The sequence below is a fragment of the Egretta garzetta genome, unplaced genomic scaffold (assembly GCF_000687185.1).
Source record: "Egretta garzetta isolate BGI_Z169 unplaced genomic scaffold, ASM68718v1 scaffold233, whole genome shotgun sequence".
Lineage (NCBI taxonomy): Eukaryota > Metazoa > Chordata > Aves > Pelecaniformes > Ardeidae > Egretta > Egretta garzetta.
Genome location: NW_009259194.1, coordinates 2085120 through 2105267, shown reverse-complemented (window position 1 = coordinate 2105267; position 20148 = coordinate 2085120). Strand labels below are relative to the sequence as shown.

Sequence of the window (20148 nt, the reverse complement as noted above, 5' to 3'; positions counted from 1 at the left end):
GATACATAACTGCGCTCTTAAAAACTGACCCAGAATTACGCAACTGTCTTTAATGAACCTTACAATAAAACCATTACCACCTTCAGCTTTTAGGAGCAGGGGAATGCCGTTACACTTTTGATGCTTATTGAAACGCATTCTACTGCTGATCCGGAGCCCACAGGAATCAATGGCAGTTCTTCCATTTTCAGCTCAATAGGCTGTGGGTCAATGTTTTAAACTCAATTTGAAGGAAACTGGTTTTTCAAGCAGCTTCCTCCATCCGTAGCCCTGCTGAAGCTGACAGGTATCCAGATGTCTAACAGAGCCAGCTGTAAACCCATCACCCAGCCTTTCATTCCGTTCTCTTTTCATTTCCTGTCTAACACTTAATTCTAAATATGTTACCTTCGATGCATCAAGTTGGCTTTGTACGTCCGTGTTTCCCTGCAAGCTTCCTAGCCCACAGAATGTGTACATCCATACATATTCCTCCTTTCCTTTCAGAGAAAAATATATTAATTTTTTCAGGTGAGAAACACAGAAGACAATATAACATCGTACATGTAATACAAGACTCAACGCTCCCAGAAATTCATTAAGCCCTTACCTCGTGGCCAAGTGTATTCCTCATAAAAACACCCAATATGAATACTTGAAACAACCACAAAATTCGTTATGTCTTAAACCCCGCTGTTGTTTTATTCACCCTCCAGTTAAAAACTTACACCTTATGTTCAAATCTGAACTGGTTTAGCTTCAGCTCAGGCTTTGCAGCTGAAAAGCCTGCCTTCTGATAGAAGAAACAAAAAAAATATAAAATCCTTCAGTACAAAAGGAAGGCGGCTTCTCCCTCTTCCCCTCCCCCAGGCCCACAGAGGTGCTCTGATAAAATCCCCTCTTAGCCTTTTCCTAGACAAGCCAAATAAATTGAGCTTCTTCAGGCTCAGATTTTTTAAACCTCCGAACAATTCTTTGAGCTCTGTCTAAGAACTGGCCAGAGCCCTGTTCCCGTAGTCCACCGAGTCACCGTGCCACACAACCAGAGAAATCATTCAAACGGTAGCTTGGCTGTGGTGTCCCAACCACAAAATTATATGTTTATTTTTTTCCACCACTTTTTTTTTTGTTGTCATTTTATTGATAAAAACTACACAAAAACTAACTGATCATAATAATTAATTAAAAAAACAAAAAACAATGTTACACATTCTCCTGTGTTTTAGAAATTGTGTCAGCCAGTGAGTTTCACCAAATACTCTTGCTTTAAAAGATTTGCCTTCTGATCCATTTCGAGCATATCACTTCCATTTTGGTTCCCAAACGTCCATTAATTTTGCTTAACAAGCACCGCTGGACTGTAAATACGAGAGTCGTTACTCCGTTGCATGTTTCCCCCTTTTTTAGAGCCCAAAAAGTAATTATAGTGTCAACAATGAAGCACAATGAAGATAGTAAAAATCAAAAGCACCCTCCATAGTGTACAGCCTGTGTCTTAAATGTACATGCACCCAAGTTTCTTTGTTTCTGCTGCATCAATTGCCAATGTCCTTTTGGTTCAACATAAGCCTTAATGCCCATGTCTGGTTTGAAATATTAGCGCTTGACCACTAAAAAAAAAAAAAAAAAAAAAAAAAAACCCAACCAAAAAACCAAACCCCCAAAAGAAAAAAAAAGAAAATATATATCTGTCTTTTGTTTGTTTAAAAAGAACAAAAATATTAAACAAATCTTTGAAGAGTAATAAACACTTAATAAGGAAACATGGCTGACCCACCCCACCCCTTGCCCTCCCCCCCGCCTTTAATTTTTACCTGTGGTTCTCCTTCCCTGGAACCGTGCAATGTAGAAAAATCAAATATACAAACAAAACTCTTAATCCATCCCTTTATGTAGCTAGAGTGAAATCTATTTTTTTTTTTTTTAATAAGAACTTGACAATCTCTCTTTAATATTTACATTGAGGAATTTGTTTGAAAGTTTAAAGCAAAGAAAATCCTGAAGTTCTCAGTGTGTACTGCAAGATAGCATTTCCACAGTCTGCGGAGCTTGCTTTATCCCCTTCCCTTTGTCTGTGTTGGAACATTTGTAACTGGAATGGTAGATTTTAGTTTCTTGCCCTGGTCTCTTCTGAGATGAAAGGTCCCTCAAAAGAACTCCCCACTCCGCCCCCTGAAGAGGATGTCGCCATCGTTAGTTTGGTATTCTCTCAATGTAAATGGCTGGAGCAGCCGAACGTGCGATTGTAGCTATGAAGCTGTGGTCTCGACTGAGTTCCAGGTTGGTTGTCTCAGCCTGCTCCCGGGACATGGTATCGTACCCCTTATTTACATGGAGAGGCTTATGAGCTTGGCAGTATCCGATCACTGGTTGGTCATAACTGTAATAGGGTAAAGTCTTCATGTGGTGAGGAACCTGCACCAGAGAAACAGAGATCAAAAAAAAAAAAAAAAGAAAGAAACATGTAAATAATGTGCTTAGTCACGCATTTCATACATCATCTATCGCAACGCAGCCTCAAACCCATGGGTCCTCCGCACATCCGCGTTCGTCGCACAGGTCTTGCAGAGAGAGAAGCCCTCCAGGTTGCCTGTAGCACATGCAGATCCCTCCCGAGCAGGACCACTTAAACCCACGTCAGTCAGTGGGTCCCCACTGGTGGATGGACGCTACAGCCGCTGAAAGCCTGTGGAATGACAGACTGGTTCTGGCCCTTGGCAGCGTGCTGAAGCCAGGTTAGAGGGGGCTACTCTCCATTTCGGCGACTATGTTTGTGGGCAGACTTTCAAAAGCGGTCCTGCGTGCTGAATTCCGACCTCTTTTGGGCAATCTGGCTATGAAGGGTAAACTGGAAGCTGCATACCTTTGAATACAAACCTTTGGCAATCTGGCTATGAAGGGTAAACTGGAAGCTGCTGGTAATACAAACCTTTTAAAAACTGGCCCTTCCTCCAGCGCCTCGAAAAGGGCTGAGCATTTCTACAATGCTCAGACCAGCTTGAGCATGTCAAAGGACTGGAAAACCCGGCTGCCAGCATGTGCAGCTTTCAGCACAGCTGGACACAGGTTTATTTCTTCTACGACAAAGCTGTTTGCCCAAGGTCACGATTTCCTGGGTTCTTTATCTTACAACCTCACCAAGAGAAACACTATCAAAGAGCTTCAACTGACGCCCGCTGGAGCTGAGCAGACCCACACCTTGTAAAAATGCTCATGTGCTTGAAAAGTCTGCAAGATCTACCCTGGACCCCATCTCTCTTCTGTATGTAAACACTCAGAAACTGCCCCAACCTTCTTTTTTTTTTTTTCCCCATAAATGTTCTATGCTTGCAAATGTTAATCCTACAGCTAAATATGATTTATGGCACAACATCAGATACAAATCTTTGCAGATAATTTTATCATCTGCAAGAGATGAGCTGATGAAGTAGAAAGAAATATGCTCTTAGGCAAAAAAACCCCACACGCTGCAGGAGATCCAGGCAAGAGTTTATTCTGACACTGCTAGAAAACCTGAGCTCATTACAGCTGGAGATATCCTCCACATAATTCAATCTTGTAACAAATGCCTTTTTATTTTCCATGCCGAACTTCAAGTGAAGACTAGAGAGCTAATTTATCACAAATTTCCATTGCATGGCGCGCTTCATACAAAAAGGTATGAAAAAAAGCAAAGGCATTAAGACTAATTGCAAGTTTTGCAGGGTTAGAGTTCCTCTTGCATTTGGAACTCCTTGGCAGCTAGATTCTTCCCCCCCTGCTTCTCTGCAGAATGCTGGAGAGAGTCCAAAACTCTTCCACTAGTTGGAATTCAGCTGAAAACGTCATTTTACGTGACAGTTGAATGGCAAGAACGCAGAAGGCAAGCTGCTCGGCAGAATTTGATGGGACAACTGTGTTCACTTGCGGATCAAATTCAGCCACAGTGCAAGAAACTACAACTCCCTCTGGACACAGCAGTATCTATGCCAGTTTCTATCAAGGCTTGAATTTGTCCTCAGCCTTTAAGGCAGCTCTTTATGATTCCATAAAAGCCAAGGACTGTTTGTGTTCTGGAGAGTTGAGAGATTGAGGTCCCGGCTTGACAGCAATAATACACAGTACATTAACCACCTGAGTCCTGGGTGCCGCGTCGTTTGCTTGTTTTCTCCCCTTCTCCAAACAGGAGTCAAAGGGATCTCAACAACATCCCGAAACGGTGGATAAACATGCTTCCTTTTCAACTATTTCTCAGTAGTTTTATGGAATCTCTCGCTTGTTTTCACTTAAAAGTCAGGTTCGCGTGTGTCTGAAATCATATTAATAAGGGTTGCCGTGCCACGTGTGTGGAGGGAAGGTGGAGATTCTTTATCAGTGTAAAAAATAAAATAGGTGTAAAAAATAAAATAGGTGTATCAGGCAACCCTTGAGATTAAGACGTTGCAGGGTAACTTGTAGAAAGCATTTCTAGGATAATGAAGCCCAACAACGGATTTGCACCTCCCTGTTCTCAGGCCTGGCCCTTGTACTACGCTTCCTCTCCCTCTTTTGGGTGCTAAACCCCAGTAAGGGAATTAAAAAAAACCCAAACCAACCAAATCAACAAATAATGTCAAATGACTGTAAAGTACTTCCAGTAAAGACTGACTGAAGAAATACCATGAGCCTCCCCCCTCCCAAGTTAGTCCTCATGATACCTCTAGAATCGAGGTAACCACCATACGAGCAATTCAAGAAAGAACCTTCCTGATCAAAGTGAAAGCCTCCAGAGGACTGTCCCCCCCCCCAAAATGGGGTGCCGTTTCCTTCCCTGAAACGACTTCTCTGAAACATAATGTTGCATTGTCAGAAAGACACGAGGAATCAGTTTTCATTGGCAGTGGAAGGACCGTACATGAAACCCAAGCCCACAAAAGCTTTTTCAGGACACAGTCTTCACTGTAGAAACTACTGCAAATGGGGGCAATTGTACCACCACTCAGTTTGATGCAAGTAAAAAAGATGGAGAACACTGATGACGTTCACACTGAACAATGCTGATACTATCGCATTTTTTCTGATTCAGAGATCAACAGAACATATTTAAGACCATCTAAGGTGTTGAAAATTTATTTCGTAAGTATTTTTGCTCCAGGTTCTGAAGTAACTTCTTTCTGGTTTCATTATTGCTATGGAACTAATGCCTGAGATACTGAGAGATGTGACCTTGGACAAGTCATTTTATGAGCTGGAAAATGAGAAGATTAAGTCCTGCCCCTGCTTGCCCTTGAAGACTAGAGCTCTTTGAAGCAAGGGCTGTTTGTGCAGGGACCAAAACAACACAACTCTAACCTAAGCTGGGGCCTTTCAGCTGCTATAGCCTCCTAGAGACAAAAAAGCAGATGACTTGAGCGGAAAAAATCTGAACAGGTCCCTAAATACCTCAGCAAATAAGTACAGGCTCTGGGATTCTGTCATCTCTATCTCAAGGCCTTTTCCACTGAAGACACATTTTTTGCTGGCTAGAAAGTGGGAGTAAGGCTGAGTAAGGCTGAGAAAGTAAGGCTGCCCAGGGAGGTGGTCGAGTCCCCATCCCTGGAGGGATTTAAAAGAAGGAGAGATGAGGTGCTTAGGGGCAGGGTTTAGTGGCGGGGTGGCAGGGTTAGGGGAACGGTTGGACTCGATGATCTTAAAGGGCTTTTCCAACCTAAATGATTCTATGATTCTATGAATTTACCTGCCAGCAAACCAAAGGCAGAGCCAAGGAAAGAACTGGGATCCCCTAGCATGGTGTCCTTCGCTGTCTCCTCCACGCCACTCCACTGCCACTAACCACAGCCATTTGTGCTACAAAATTCTTTAAATTTCACTTTGGAAGAAGTTAAATCGTAAATGAAGATAAAGAGTTGCTCACATGGAAACACAACAGATACAAAACAAAACTCTTTCATATCATCTGCTGTAACATCTGATTCGGTTCTTGGCTTGTGGCTCATTCATGGTTATGCTCCATGACAGCACGGTCCGGTGCAGCCGGTGGAGCTCAGGGGTGGGACGCAGAATGCCAAGACGTTTAACAGGAGATGATGCGTGTGTCTGTTCACAGAGTTTTCTGAATAATTTCTATTTTCATTTCTAAAAACGACATTGCCTGATACTGCCTTGAAGGCCTAAAACTTTTTGCAGTAGGAAAACCACAAATCAACAGGAGAAAGCACTCACTCCAAAGTCACTGATGTAGATGTGATGGATATTTTGGTTTTAGCCTATGTATGGCACCAAGCAGGGTGTCTTCTGCTCTAATGCCATATTATAAGGGAGCACATTGCCTATCCAGCGTTGCAGATAGTTGATTAAGCCAATGAATGACTCCGTGCTCTGAAGAAAGCACCGGCTCCACTACGCAATGAGCTTTCTGCCTTACAAGCGCTGTAAGTGTTCAGCGCGGGTTTGGGGATAACAGGCTGGATTAGTTAGCTAGTATTGACTTCTGAAGTCCACACCTCTGTAGATCTTCACTCTACATGCAATAAACATTGCATCTCAGCAGCCACCCACTTCAAACAAAGGTTCTGCTACAAGAAAAATTTACATAAATCCCCAGCTACAGGAGGAAGATAAAAGATTTAGCGTCGGAAATTTAAGAATGCAAATCTTCCCTTTCGCAGTTGAATTGACATTGGAGAGGTTACCAGCTCAACAGCCGTGCTGCCGAATAACAGTTCCCTTCAAAACAAGCTGGACTAACTTGAGTTTACCTGAAGTTCAGTGAAATTCCGGCCTGCATTAAAAAAGATATTTCCCAACATTCCCTGTCCACTTTTCCTTTGCCATTCAGCAATGATGTTCAGCTAAACCATTAGTCATTCCAGCATGCAAACACTCGTACCCACATTCCAATTCAGGTGTTCTGTCTTTTTAATATTTTTTTTTACGCTGCACCGAATTTTATCAGCAGCTTTACTTGCTTATGTCAGAAATATTGGGAGGCACATTAGCTAACTTAATGTATACATTTCTGATGATTATTACACAAGCCAGTTCTATTTAAAAATTCCAGTGATAAGAATTCAGCTTGGACTTCTGCTTCTCATAGGTGCAGCCATTAAAACCTAGATTTTTACCAAAACATGAATAAAAATCCTTATTCTGGAAGTTGGAAAGTAGATCAGTAAAGATGTAACCTCACCGTATAGCTGCTAAATCTAGTGAGCTTTAAAGAATATTGGATTTGGGCCTAAGTGAATATCAGGTGACCCTATTTCTAAAATACTTTTCTCTCTCTCCCCTGCCTCTCATAGTCTGTTAAACACTCCTGTACGCTCTTTATTGCTTGCACTGCCTCCTAACAGGAGGCTTCAGACAACCTGAAATTCAGCCCCGATAGGAACTCTAAGGTTTGACACCTCTCTATCAAGTACTGCCAAGAGGGTTTAACAGAATGCCACGTTCTTCCTAACGACTGCGACTCCTGCTTAAGTATTTTCTCCTGTGCTCACAGCAACAGACTCATTGCAGCGAAGAGTAGCTGAGGATCAGGCGGAGATTAACTCTCTGTCTCGCTCAGAATCACTTGCAGTTCAGCAAGATCTAATCACGCGCAGTCCCAGGTTGAAATAATTTCCTGGTAAAGCGTTAAATCAAATTTTGGAAACACAGGTTTTCAGAACAGATCTATTTCACGTTGGAAATATTACAAGGTTTTTCTTTATGCTCAATTTTGAAGAAAGATCTCCCACCATTCATTATCCTGCAGAGAAGGGAACTCTTCCTTGAGAGACATGAATGGCCGTGGATGTCCAAGTGTCTCACGGCACCAGAATTATCAACACGAGGATAGAAACGTAACGTAAGGAAGGAATGACAATCCCAGCATAGCTTCTAGGTGGAAGTCCACGGTGGGAGGCAGCTCACTTTATTTTTTTCCCTGAAAGCAGAATGGTGTGAGGGCACGAACAGTCACAGGATCCTCAGACGAGTAACTGCTTTGGCAAGAACCTAAAACCTGGAGCGTGGCAATAGAAGTGATGTACTTCTGAGAACCTGGCTGTTTCAGCTGTCCCCATCTGGGTACCTTGGCCTTACACTTTCACTGTTCAGACACTGCGGTTTCTGTGTCTTCATTGCTGTTGCTTCTGTTTTCAAAGAGAAGGAATAATCTGTTTTTAAAACTAACGACATGCTCCATTCGTCCTGATGGAAAGCGCGATAGGACAACCACCACTGCCTTGCAGTAGATGCATTTTCAAAAATGAAGGATGAACATTCTCGAGCAGTTGAACATTATCTGGTTTCATGTTTGCTTGTACTCTACAATCCAGGTAAACTGATTTATGTGTAATTACTTGCCTAGTTAATGATTACATGATTAAATTACATGCAACTTTAGAAGTTGTTCATAGGTAGTGGAAACTCAGAGTTACAAAATACGGAAGCTATGTTTTCTCATCAGTGCTAATATTTAGTCTCAGAACACCATGACTCCATTGCTGAATTAGCATCATAGCTGTTGATAAATCAAATTCAGAGTTCATTTTAAACCCTACCATAATTTAGAGTAAAAATAAGCAAGATATACTGTCATGGCTTTACGATTAGCGAAGCACGCAGCTTCACCTTACAGATAGATTGATTAGGCACATTAGGCAGATATAGCTGGTATAAACAATCTCAGTGGATTTCACACCGCTGAAAAATCACAGTTAACAACCCTGGAACATCCCTTTGGAGTCAACTCAGAAAAACATTCCTATTCAGGAAAATGCACAATCACACACTTCCTGTTAAACCCATTAAAAGGCACAAATGCAGACACCAAAGTTAGTTCTGCAACATGAATGGGTACGCGTTTTCTTCTGTTTCCAACTGGAACAAACACAAAAGCGCCTGGCTGTTTTTTCAAATAGGCCTTTTGTTCCGAAATTCATGCTTCCTAAGGTAATTCTCATATTGACAAAGAATATCAAAATCTTGTTTAGTAAAAAAAATTCAGAACTCAGAAGCCTGGGTGCTCTGTAATGAGGTGGGATGAGGTTTTCGTGAGTACTGTTTGTACTAAGGCTGGCTGTGTGACATCTGAGCACTGCAGAGAAACTGTCAACTTGATTTTTATGTGAAGGTGTTCAAAATCTTTAATTAAACCCAGGTTTTCTAAGAGTTACAGATCCCACCGGGAACTTTGCCTGAGGTTGGTATGCCTACGTTAGGCATGAAGCATTGAGCAAGAGTCTTTCGGTAGCTTGAGTCGTAGGTGCAATTCCCGTAAGAGAGGGCTGGAGCCCCTCTGCTCTGAGGCCAGGCTGGGAGAGTTGGGGGTGTTCAGCCTGGAGAAGAGAAGGCTGCGGGCAGAGCTGAGTGCGGCCGGTCAGGGCTTCAAGGGGGCCCAGAGGAAAGGGGGGGACAAGCTTTTTAGTAGGGCCAGCTGGGACAGGACAAGGGGGGATGGTTTTAAACTAAACCAGGGTAGGTTTAGACTAGATACAAGGAAGAAATTCTTTACAATGAGGGTGGTAAAACACTGGAGCGGGTCGCCCAGAGAGGGGGTGGAGGCCCCATCCCTGGGAACATTCCAGGCCAGGTTGGCCGGGGCTGTGAGCAACCTGAGGTGGTTCAAGGTGTCCCTGCTCCTGCAGGGGGGTTGGGCTGGGGGACCTCTGGGGGTCCCTTCCAACCCAAAATATTCTATGATTCTATGATAATCGATTTCCCTCCCACTTCCAGACAGAAACCACTTCTTTGCCTCCTCTATCTATTTCCCACCTAATCAGATTAACGGTCTATGCAGGCTCCCCGGGAGATGAGACAGAGAAGAAGGAACACTCGGTCTGTAGCTACAGGTGCCACGCTACATGGTAGCCCTGAAGTCATTAGCACCATAACAAGAACCACCAACTCTACTGGTTTTCCCCAAGAAATCAAGGACATCTACAGAGGGTTGGTGTTCCATGGGCATGGGTAGTATTAGCAGTTCCTAATCTCTTGCACGCTTGCGCACACACAGAAACTTGCATACATGTTCTTTAGTTAAAGTGCTGTAGAAAGTAAGCTTGTCTTCCAAATAAAGCACAATACCTCCTTTGATGTACCTCTCCGCAGTGACTTTTTTTCCCCTTGCCTTATGCTAATGTCCACTGTAATAGTCCTACAGACTGATCTGAGGAGCATCCCACATCCATGTAGCCCTCTGCGTGATGTGACTCCATACCGATAGAGTCACCGTGGGAAGAGGATCAGTGATCTCAGTGGTTCACTTGGATTCTACCAGTCCAGCGGGAACTGCGGCTAATGCAGGGTCCTGCTAGCCACTGAGCTACAGCTGCTGAAGATCATAGAATCATAGAATCATAGAATGTTTTGGGTTGGAAGGGACCCCTAGAGGTCATCTAGTCCAACCCCCCTGCAGGAGCAGGGACACTGCTAACTAGATCAGGCTGCTCAGAGCCCCGTCCAACCTGGTCTTGAATGCTTCCAGGGATGGGGCCTCCACCACCTCTCTGGGCAACCTGTTCCAGTGTTTCACCACCCTCATTGTAAAGAACTTCTTCCTTATATCTAGTCTAAACCTACCCTGGTTTAGTTTAAAACCATTACCCCTTGTCTTGTCACTGCTGGCCCTACTAAAAAGATTTTCCCCATCTTTCCTATGGGCCCCCTTTAGGTACTGAAAGGCCGGACAGGGCATTTAGCAGACTGCACTTCCCTAATTAAAACAAGTACAGGACAAAGACCGCTCTCCCAACCAGATCTGAGGACTAAATCAAGGCCTTTAGAACCAAGCCTGAAATCTTTTGAAGGATGGTAGGGGTTGGAAGAGAGCACAGGACGGCTTCTTCCACATATGGAATGGAAGCCTTTATCAAAAAATAACCTGGAGATAGAAGGTTGTGGTTGGCAGGTCTCAGACCATTTCCTAATAAAAAATATTGGTATCAGTGGAAATTTGGAGCCTAAATACTACAAATGACTGACAGGTGGGTCGTTAATTTTACTCAATTCTTCTATGTCTGACCAGGAAAATGGGATCCCCAAACTGGCATAGACTGTCAGAAGAGAGGTATAAAAAAATGTAGAGAAACAAGAGACAGGAGACACAGGACAGAAGATAGCGCAGCCATCAGTTACTTTTGCACGTCCTGTTAAAGGTCTATTTATAGTTCACCAACTGACAATTAACAGACATAATAAATACAGGAATTAAACAAAAATCATTGTATTAAATACGATTATAAGCATATTAACCTAATAAATCGTATGTCATGCTAATAAGCAACTTCTGATATATGGGACTACATAATTCTCTACAAAATTGATTGATTTCATATAAACCAAAGTTAATTAAAGTGTATCAATTTCTTACGTGGTACTAAAATATTCACCAACTTTTAAAAACAGCTATAAGCCCTACAGGATATACCCTAAAGAGAGAGCTTTACGATTTATCCAGTCATCCTAGCAGAGAGTATTTCGTGTTTTAAACCGCTATAGAACATCACCCTGTCACTTCCACTGACACTCTGCGCTGGATTTTAAGCTCTCCTTTCCTTCCCTACAGATAACTTCCTAATCCTCCTATCCAATCACACAAACGCCTTTCCCTTTAAAACCAAACCTCTCCATGGACTGTTCAACTAAGAGTGCTTTTCGAGAGATCAGGAGAAAAATCATGCACACCCCACTGCTCCCTCTATGGGCCGATTTGAGCTTTCAATCAGGAAATGAAAAGGTTTCCCTAAAGGAAAACTCCCAGAAAGAGGAAAGCCTTCTAAGCCTTGTTATTGTTCCTTGGGCAAAATATTCCTCTTAAATTGCTTTATCTGGTTTTTATGGAGTATCTGGCTTCTGACAAAAAAGCCCACTGATGAAAAACTTCAAGTGAGATTCACAGTAACCTTCGATTTTCCGCTGTGGAGGGCCGATAAAATAAACAAACTATCTAGATATTCTAATTGGAAAGCCATTAATATTGCTTTCAGTGCTATTAGGATAATTTCCTATAGAATTCAATAGGAGCAGAAGCCTGGCGGTTCAAAAAAGCTTTTACATTGCTTAGGGACAGAAGATTAGATTTTCAAAAGCAACGCAGTACGTTGTAGTAGTTACCTATCTAGATGCAAAAGAATCCCTTTGGGTGCCTCTCCATATCTTTGGGTGCCTAAATACACACACCTTCAAGAATACAGTCTCTTTTAAGGCAATGCGGCTACCATTTAGGCACTTAAAAAAGCTATATTCTCACCAGGAATTTCTGCTCCCTATGCATTGCATTAAGAGCTGCGAAGTGTAGATCATTTGTACTTAACCTATAGGACAAGCCAAAGGTCCACCTAGCCAAGTCTCCAGGGGATCAAGAAGAAAGCGCAGAGCACGGGTCAACAACCCGGTAATAACTTCCACAGAGCATTCTCCTGACCTCCAACACTCCCAGCTTCGGTTAGCTTTCTAAATTGCTGGCAGTTCCGGCCTGAAACGCTATCGAGCTGGACCCTCCAATGTATTTAAGAGCCTGAAGCTTCCTCACAGGCCCTAGGTCCGGTGCAGCATTTGGGAAATGGAGCACGTTGCATCTGTCGAGAAAGGATGATGACAATAGGGGAAAAGGGAGAGTTGTTTTTCCATGCAGCGATCATAAAGATGGCAACCTGCTCCATCCATTACTCACAATAAATAAGTACAGTATTTAATATGAACACCTGATAATGTTGCTGCCACAGTGACAAATGAAGGCACTGGAGAACGAGTGAAATAAGTCTTTGTCTCATATTAAAATACTGCCTTTTCATTAGATCTGCCTAGAATTTATAGTATGCAAAGGAGCTATCCGGAAATTGATGGCTTCTTTAAAGACTTAAATACTATTTAAAGTTGTATGTGGATTCTGTACATCAAGAGACCAAAAATGTACTTCCTAAAGCTGGAGAAACGTGATTCAAATTGCACAATATCTTGCCCTTAAGATATGAGTAGGCATCAACAAAGCAACATGACGGCTTATGATTAAAACCCACACCAGTGCTAGAAGAAAAGGGATACTGGGTGCCTCGTCAGACCGATAAAAGAAACAAAGTTTTTCTTTCCATGTGATCTAGTTATGCTATACCCAAAAGGTTTTGGCTGGGGTCAGATGACAGTCTCAACCCATTTTTGATTAAAAAACTGCTTAGAGCCACATTTATAATTGGCACTAATTCAATTTAATATGGCCATATTAAATATACAGATAGCATCCCGCCCCGGCATCCCCCACAAGCTGTAACACGAGAGACTCCTCCTCCTCTCTCATCATTTAAAATCCAGTGCTCAACATCATGGCATTGACCTAAGAGAGCAGATCATTTGTTTTACTTTTCAATCCTCTCAAGCCAATTTGAAGGGGTCCTTCTTTACAGAAAAGGGATGCCAAAGAAAAGAATAACTGGCAGAAAAAAATAAAAAAAAAGATGGTCATGTTACTGTTGTTTCACCCGATCTGGTCTACATCAGACCATCAACATCCAGAGCTGTTGATTGGGCATGTCTTAAACTAAAAGAAGAGAAGCAAGCAAAGCCTCACGGCTGTAAACTGAGCACAAGTTTAAGGAATTATTCGTTTCTCCTGAGAAAACAGTGAGATAAATTCACTCCAGTGGGAGAGAAGAAAGAACCCGCTGGCACTACAGACCTTCTCGGACACGGGAGGGAGCTCCTATTATACTGAATGTCTCAGCAGGATTCTATTCGTGAGAAATTACAAGATTTTAATTGCCTCCACTATCTCCTAGCAGAGGAATCAGTGTGTACGGTAGCACAAACACACTGGCAAGAACATAAATCCAGCAGCAGAAGGGACAGCTTCTCCTCCTGATGCGCGTATGTCACTTCCATTAGCACTGATGGGAGCAGCGTGCCTACGCCGAGAGGAAACTGCAACCCCCCAGTTTCCAAAAGGTACCGATAGATGACTCAGATTGGGGTGAGGATTTATATAATCGCCATCTTCGCCGAAAGGTTAAGGAACAGACTCTGCATCTTGCAGCACCGTAAGTTAAGGTAGAGTAGGGCAGACCTAGAGGGAAATGGCTATTTTCGGCTGAGGGAAAGAAAATAATTTAGGGATGAGGGTGAAGAATTGGCAGGAGGGTGCCCAGTTGTAGGTGACACGCTGCCCGGTGCAAAGGAGGAGGACTGGGTGTCAGGGCTCCCTGAGGGCAGTGGCTTTAAGTCAGCAGAGAGGGTAGAACGGCTGGAGCATGCCCCGACCCTGGGAGACAGCCTGGCTTAGAAGTGATGGGGAATAAAACACTCAGCTCTTTTCCCAGCTCTGCCAAAGCCACCGAACTCAGAAACTGCAACGGGAGAGCAAGTTCAATTCCTTAACTAGTGTGCTAAGGGGTGATGCTGTTCAGCCCATCGGCTCCAAGGAAAATCTATCTGCCTGAACCTCAGAGGCTACCAGGCTGCCTAGCTGCTAGGTATATATCTATATCTATCTATCTATCTATATATATATATACACACACACACACACACTGCTGGTAGGTATAGCTACATGGTCTGAGTGGTCTGAAGTTGCGCCAGGGCAGATTTAGGTCGGACACTGGGAAAAATTTCTTCACAGAAAGGGTTGTCAGGCTCTGGAAGGGGCTGCCCAGGGAGGTGGTCGAGTCCCCATCCCTGGAGGGATTTAAAAGACGGGCAGACGAGGTGCTTAGGGCCAGGGTTTAGTGGTGGGATGGCAGGGGTAGGAGAAAGGTTGGACTTGCTGATCTTAAAGGGCTTTTCCAACCTAAATGATTCTAGGATTCTACATAGCTCACCCCCACCCACCTGTGTCGAAACAAGACACTACAGAGTAATGTGATGACTTTAATTAAAGGTTGTAAAAAGTCTTGAGACCCTTGAATATGAATTGCTACGACAACTCACTGTATTCCTAAAGGCTCTCTCTGCTGTGACAGGGCAAGCATATTCTGCCAGTGCTCAACCAGGAGCGCGTGACTTGCAGAGGAGGGCTGCAAGAGCAGCAGTGTCACTGCCTTTCTGAACAGACTCCTGAAAAGGCAAACAGGAAAACCAGCAAAGGCAGGGTAGGGACTCACACAGTATTAGGAAATTAATAACAAACATGGGTTCATGCTTCAGTCATGTTCTATAGAATCTTTGTATATCAGAGATCAAGCAAGCAGAAAATTAATGCAAGACTGTCCAGCATTGCAGGCAAGGACATTTCACAATGATAGCATTATTTTTTAATACTCTACAGAAAACAAATGGCTTTTTCATTCCTCTGGGCAAGTTTTATAATATGCAGGGAAATCATCAGCAAAGACATACTCAGAATCCCTGAGAAAACTGGAAGAAAGACGGGTTAAAAAATATTCTTGGCTTAGCAATCTTTGCCGCTACAAAACCAAGTGGATCAATTCAATTACTGCGTGAAAGCAAAAACAACGGAAATAATTATTGAGCAAAAGTAGTTTAGCAACACTTTTAAAGCAGAAAGGAATGTCTGGATGGCATTAAAAAAAACTAAAAAACCACATGCTAAATCCTCAAAAAAGCCACTGTATAACGTGGGAAGAGGGGACACAAAAAAAACTAAAAAACCACATGCTAAATCCTCATAAAGCCACTGTATAACGTGGGAAGAGGGGACAGCAGCTACACAGAAAAAACACCCAAACACCAGAAATTAAGGTTTAGTGGTCAAGCCACTGAGAACTGGCAGGGAAACTACATGGTCAAAATGGTTAGGAGGTAGAGGAAGGGACAGATGCTCCAAGCTGTCTTGTCTCTGTGGAGATGGAAAGCAGCAAGTGTTCTTAATTTTGTCCCATTCCTAAGTCCCAACAGAGAGCCGCTCCAGACACGGGGTCAGGATGGAACAGCTCTGGGACTGCTCTGTGTCAAGATCCCCCCTCTCCCCTCTGAAGCAGCTGGCAGCTGGCATGAGCCAAAGCTGCAATTACCGGCAAACAGATCGTGATGTGTAAATCTGACCGGAAGCCCGAGACGAGCACTGAAAAAAACCAAGAAGTGTTCAGACACATTCAGACAAACAGAAATAAAGCGCCTTGCCTGGACGGTTGAGCACTATTGAATGTAGCCAGGAGAGGGCTGTAGAGTACGTGGGCTTCGGCTGCCTGCTAGCTCCTCGCACTGCACAGACTCTGGCGTTTCAGGAAAGCCAAACAAAGCGGTCTCGGACCTATCCTGACACAATGAACATTACCAAGCAAAAATAGTTGTTGCCCGCTTGGGCAGTTCCTGTGCTTGAGCACAGCAGTAGCGAGGGAGCGTAAATGAAAAGGACCAGGTTCAAAGAATCCTGCTGGAAAATAAAATCTGCCCTGGGAGGTAGATTCTGAAAACCAAAGGAGCTGCTGTTAGAAATACCTGCAGCTCACGCCAACAAGAGGCAGGATGCTTGAACAACCTCTCAACCAGCAAAGCACGCGCCGAACAGTTCCCAGCTACCCTGATACTTTTAAAACTTGTTCTGTTTGGGAAAGGTAACTCCAGTACAGAATCATAGAATCATAGAATGTTTAGGGTTGGAAGGGACCCCTAGAGGTCATCTAGTCCAACCCCCCTGCAGTGAGCAGGGACACTGCTAACTAGATCAGATTGCTCAGAGCCCCATCCAACCTGGCCTGGAATGTTCCCAGGGATGGGGCCTCCACCCCCTCTCTGGGCAACCTGTTCCAGTGTTTCACCACCCTCATTGTAAAAAATTTCTTCCTTACCTCTAGCCTGAACCTACCCTGTTCTAGTTTAAAACCATTACCCCTTGTCCTAACACAGCTGGCCCTACTAAAAAGACGTTCCCCATCTTTCCTATAGGCCCCCTTTAGGTACTGGAAGGCCGCAATCATGTCTCCCCGCAGCCTTCTTTTCTCCAGACTGAACGAGCCCAACTCTCTCAGCCTGTCCTCATAGGAGAGGTGCTCCAGCCCTCGGATCATTTTCGTAGCCCTCCTCTGGACCCGTTCCAACAGTTCCATGTCCTTCATGTGCTGAGGGCTCCAGAGCTGGACGCAGTACTCCAGGTGAGGTCTCACCAGAGCTGAGTAGAGGGGCAGAATCACCTCCCTCGACCTGCTGGCCACGCTTCTCCTGATGTATGTCAGAAGGTATCAGCAAAGAGGTAATTCGTTCCACTTTTTCGGAGTGTAGTATTACTTTGGTGCATTACTGGCTGGAATGGAACACAGGGCTGTAACCATTAACAACCTCCTGCACAGGATCTTTGCCTTTGATGGGTCCATACCAGTTGCAGCCACCTCAAACAAATACCCAACGCCTCGTTCATCCGTAAGATCAAGGCGCTATCATGACCCGGATCACCAACTACACAAGGGTGAGACAGACTGGGAGAAGAAATACAGAGAGATAAATAAGCCTCTCATCATCCCAAATCTGTTGTTTATTTGCAGTGCTTAGAGGCCTTGACCAAAACTGAAACTGCGCTGTGGTAACCAATGCTCGTGCGTTTAGTAAGAGTCCTTGCCCTGAAGAGCTTGTACTCCAGACAGGGATGACAGATGAAGGGTGGGAGAAAGGAAAATAGCAAACAAGAAAAAGATCTCTAAACTGACGCACAGATTGAGGGACAGATTTTTCCACGAGCTAAATACATGAATACAGATCTTTTATCCCTAAATGACTTCCCTCATCATGTGGCCACTGTGACCGTGTATATATTTGTAAGCGACACAGCCCAGTATGAGCAAATCTGCAGCACACAGGAGTTGGTGTTGGGTACATAGTGTCCACAACATACACACTGCAGAGGATTTACACCAAACTAGCTCCAGCCTGGTCTCAAAATCTCAGAGAAGATCCAGTTTAGCTTCATCTTAAAGGGGTTTGGTCTCTGTTCTCTATGACTGTTCTGGGATGTCAACTGAAGCACATTAAGGGAGGACAATCTAGAGACCCACATCAAAAGCACAATCCTGATCTGAACTAAAACACCCATATAAATGCATCCTTTGGAAGCTGGGGAAGTGACTCAGCTCTCCAGCGTCCCAAGACAGCACAACAGAAGTCAACCCTCCCAGTTTAAAGGTGTTTTGCACTTTGACACCAGAGTTTAAGATGTTGCTAGAAACCTCCACACAAGGGGTTTGTCTGCTGCTCTTTTAAGCGCCCTCTTCACTTCCATGCAGTTAATCAAGATCAACAAAGCCTTCACAAACTGAGCGCTTGCAAAGATCATGACCTTAAACAGGTCATGCTGGGCTTCCTTCTAGAGGCAGCACACAGCGATCTCATCGCACCCCAGAAGGTGAGGAGAACGGCTCTTTGGCGGAGCCCCTCTGAATTGGATGTGCAGCCCAAAAAACTGTTGAGGTGCTGAAGGTAACCTGTGCAAAGCAGAGTCTTGCGTGCATGGCTGGTGGTGCCCTGTGGCCGCCATCCCCCCGAGGGTCGTTCAGACCTCACTGCTCCTTTCCTGGCTCTTCACTCCAAACTAAGAAGAGCACAAAGGTGTTGTTGCGACTCCAGGCCACGGTCTGTACACTCCTCTGGTGAAGAGACACAAGAGGAAGGCTGAAAAAAATGATCCCACAGTAATTGCTGCAGGAAACAGATAAAAGATTGTGGGAAAGACATTGGATTTCTATTGCACTAAGGCTTCTCTCTCAAGAGCACAGAGCACACTCTTGAGAGCAGACTCAACATCGAGGGTTTCCATCAGTGAGCAGCATGAAAACCTTGAACAAGTAGAAGGGGCCAGATCAAATGTGTACTGCCCACAGGGTCTCTGGAAAGCAAAGCAAATCCAAATATCCCTGAGAATGTTTTCATTCTCCCCAGGGGGACTGGACAGGCATCCTGAAATCCAGAGCACACTGTTTAAAGGTAAACTCTTTTCTTCTGCCTGCCCCAAAACAAGGATGGAGCAAATGAGGGATGGCAATAGGCGTATGAGGATGAACGTGGAATACAAGAAAGGGAATTTATCTCAGTGAGCTCTGTAAAAAAGGGCATAAAGCACTGCCCATTCCTCCATATCCTTTAGCATTATACATAATAGTGTTTTTCAATCACTAACAGAATGGGTTCATGAGATTATTGGGTATTTCAGGAGCCAAATGATCAGCCATCCTCCCCACGCTGGTGGAATGGTTTATGTTTGGCAATCAGAAATAATTCAGACTTGCACGATACGAGATCTCCTGCATATGTATCTTCCACAAAGGAAAACATGGATAATAATACTAATGAGCCATGATTCACAGCAAGCGTACTGCGGTCCCATCAGTGTTCACCCACCAGGTCTTTGCAAATTTTTATACAGAGCGTGTTTTCAGCCTGCCACGTTCAGAAGTCAAATCATGGTAGCAACAAGAACAAACATTAGTTGTTTGCCCTTGCGCTGCACCTTTCATCCAAGGGCTCCGCAATCATTATTCAGATAAGTCTTGCATTGCCGCTTTGAGATGAGCAGATATCATTACCCTCACTTTATAGATAAATAAACAGAGGTCAAAGAACTCCCCCAAGGCAATCTGGAGAGTTAAATACCGACATCAAAGGATTTAATAAAGACTGATGTCACTATTCCTACCAAAAAGACAAGGAAACAGAGACAAGAGTCGAAGCTGTTAGTCCAACATCAGATAACGGCCTCTGGACCTTTGGTCTCTAAGATAACCTCACCTGAGAGTTGTCTCCCAATTTAACAACTAGTATCAGATCTATCTAGAAACAGCCATAATAATTTATCGCACCTTAATGAACCCCTGTGCTTGCTTATCGCTATATTCTTCAAATAAAGCAAGTGATGGGTTTTCTACATTAATTAAATATTTAGATGGAGGTCTCAGGTCACCGTTTCTCACTGTTTTCTGGCACCGTTTGCCTGGTGCCTCGCTTCTGTGAGCATGTTCCTTCCAGCCTCTTTCTGCTCTGGTGCACCTTGCCTCTGGCCTTCGCTGAGAAGGGACGGTTCGTGACGGTGTGACTTGTATGACCCACCCCATGGATCAGCTTCGACCCCTGGCAGCTCCGGCTGTTTTCTTCGCTGTCTGTGCCAGTTGTCAGGGCCTGGCAGCAGGAGAACAAGCCCTGCTGCTCACCCAGCATTGATATAGATGTTACAAAATTCCCGAATAATTCTTTCATATAATTAATATTTGCATATTTCCCTAATGCATAATTTTTTTACTGGACTTTTGTCTAGGGCTAATGCTAATTTAATACTTAGCTACATGGCTCTATTGTGTG

The 20148-nt window shown here is 43.9% G+C and overlaps 1 protein-coding gene across 1 annotated transcript in view; it reads right to left on the bottom strand.

Annotated features, from left to right (window-relative positions):
* Positions 1-2172: 2172 nt before the first annotated feature.
* Positions 2173-20148, bottom strand: part of LRRTM4 (leucine rich repeat transmembrane neuronal 4) — a 232866-nt gene continuing 214890 nt past the window's right edge. Inside the window, exon 4 of the mRNA XM_035891399.1 lies at positions 2173-2394. Coding sequence (XP_035747292.1) covers positions 2173-2394 — 222 coding nt within the window. The remainder of the gene's footprint in view (positions 2395-20148) is intronic.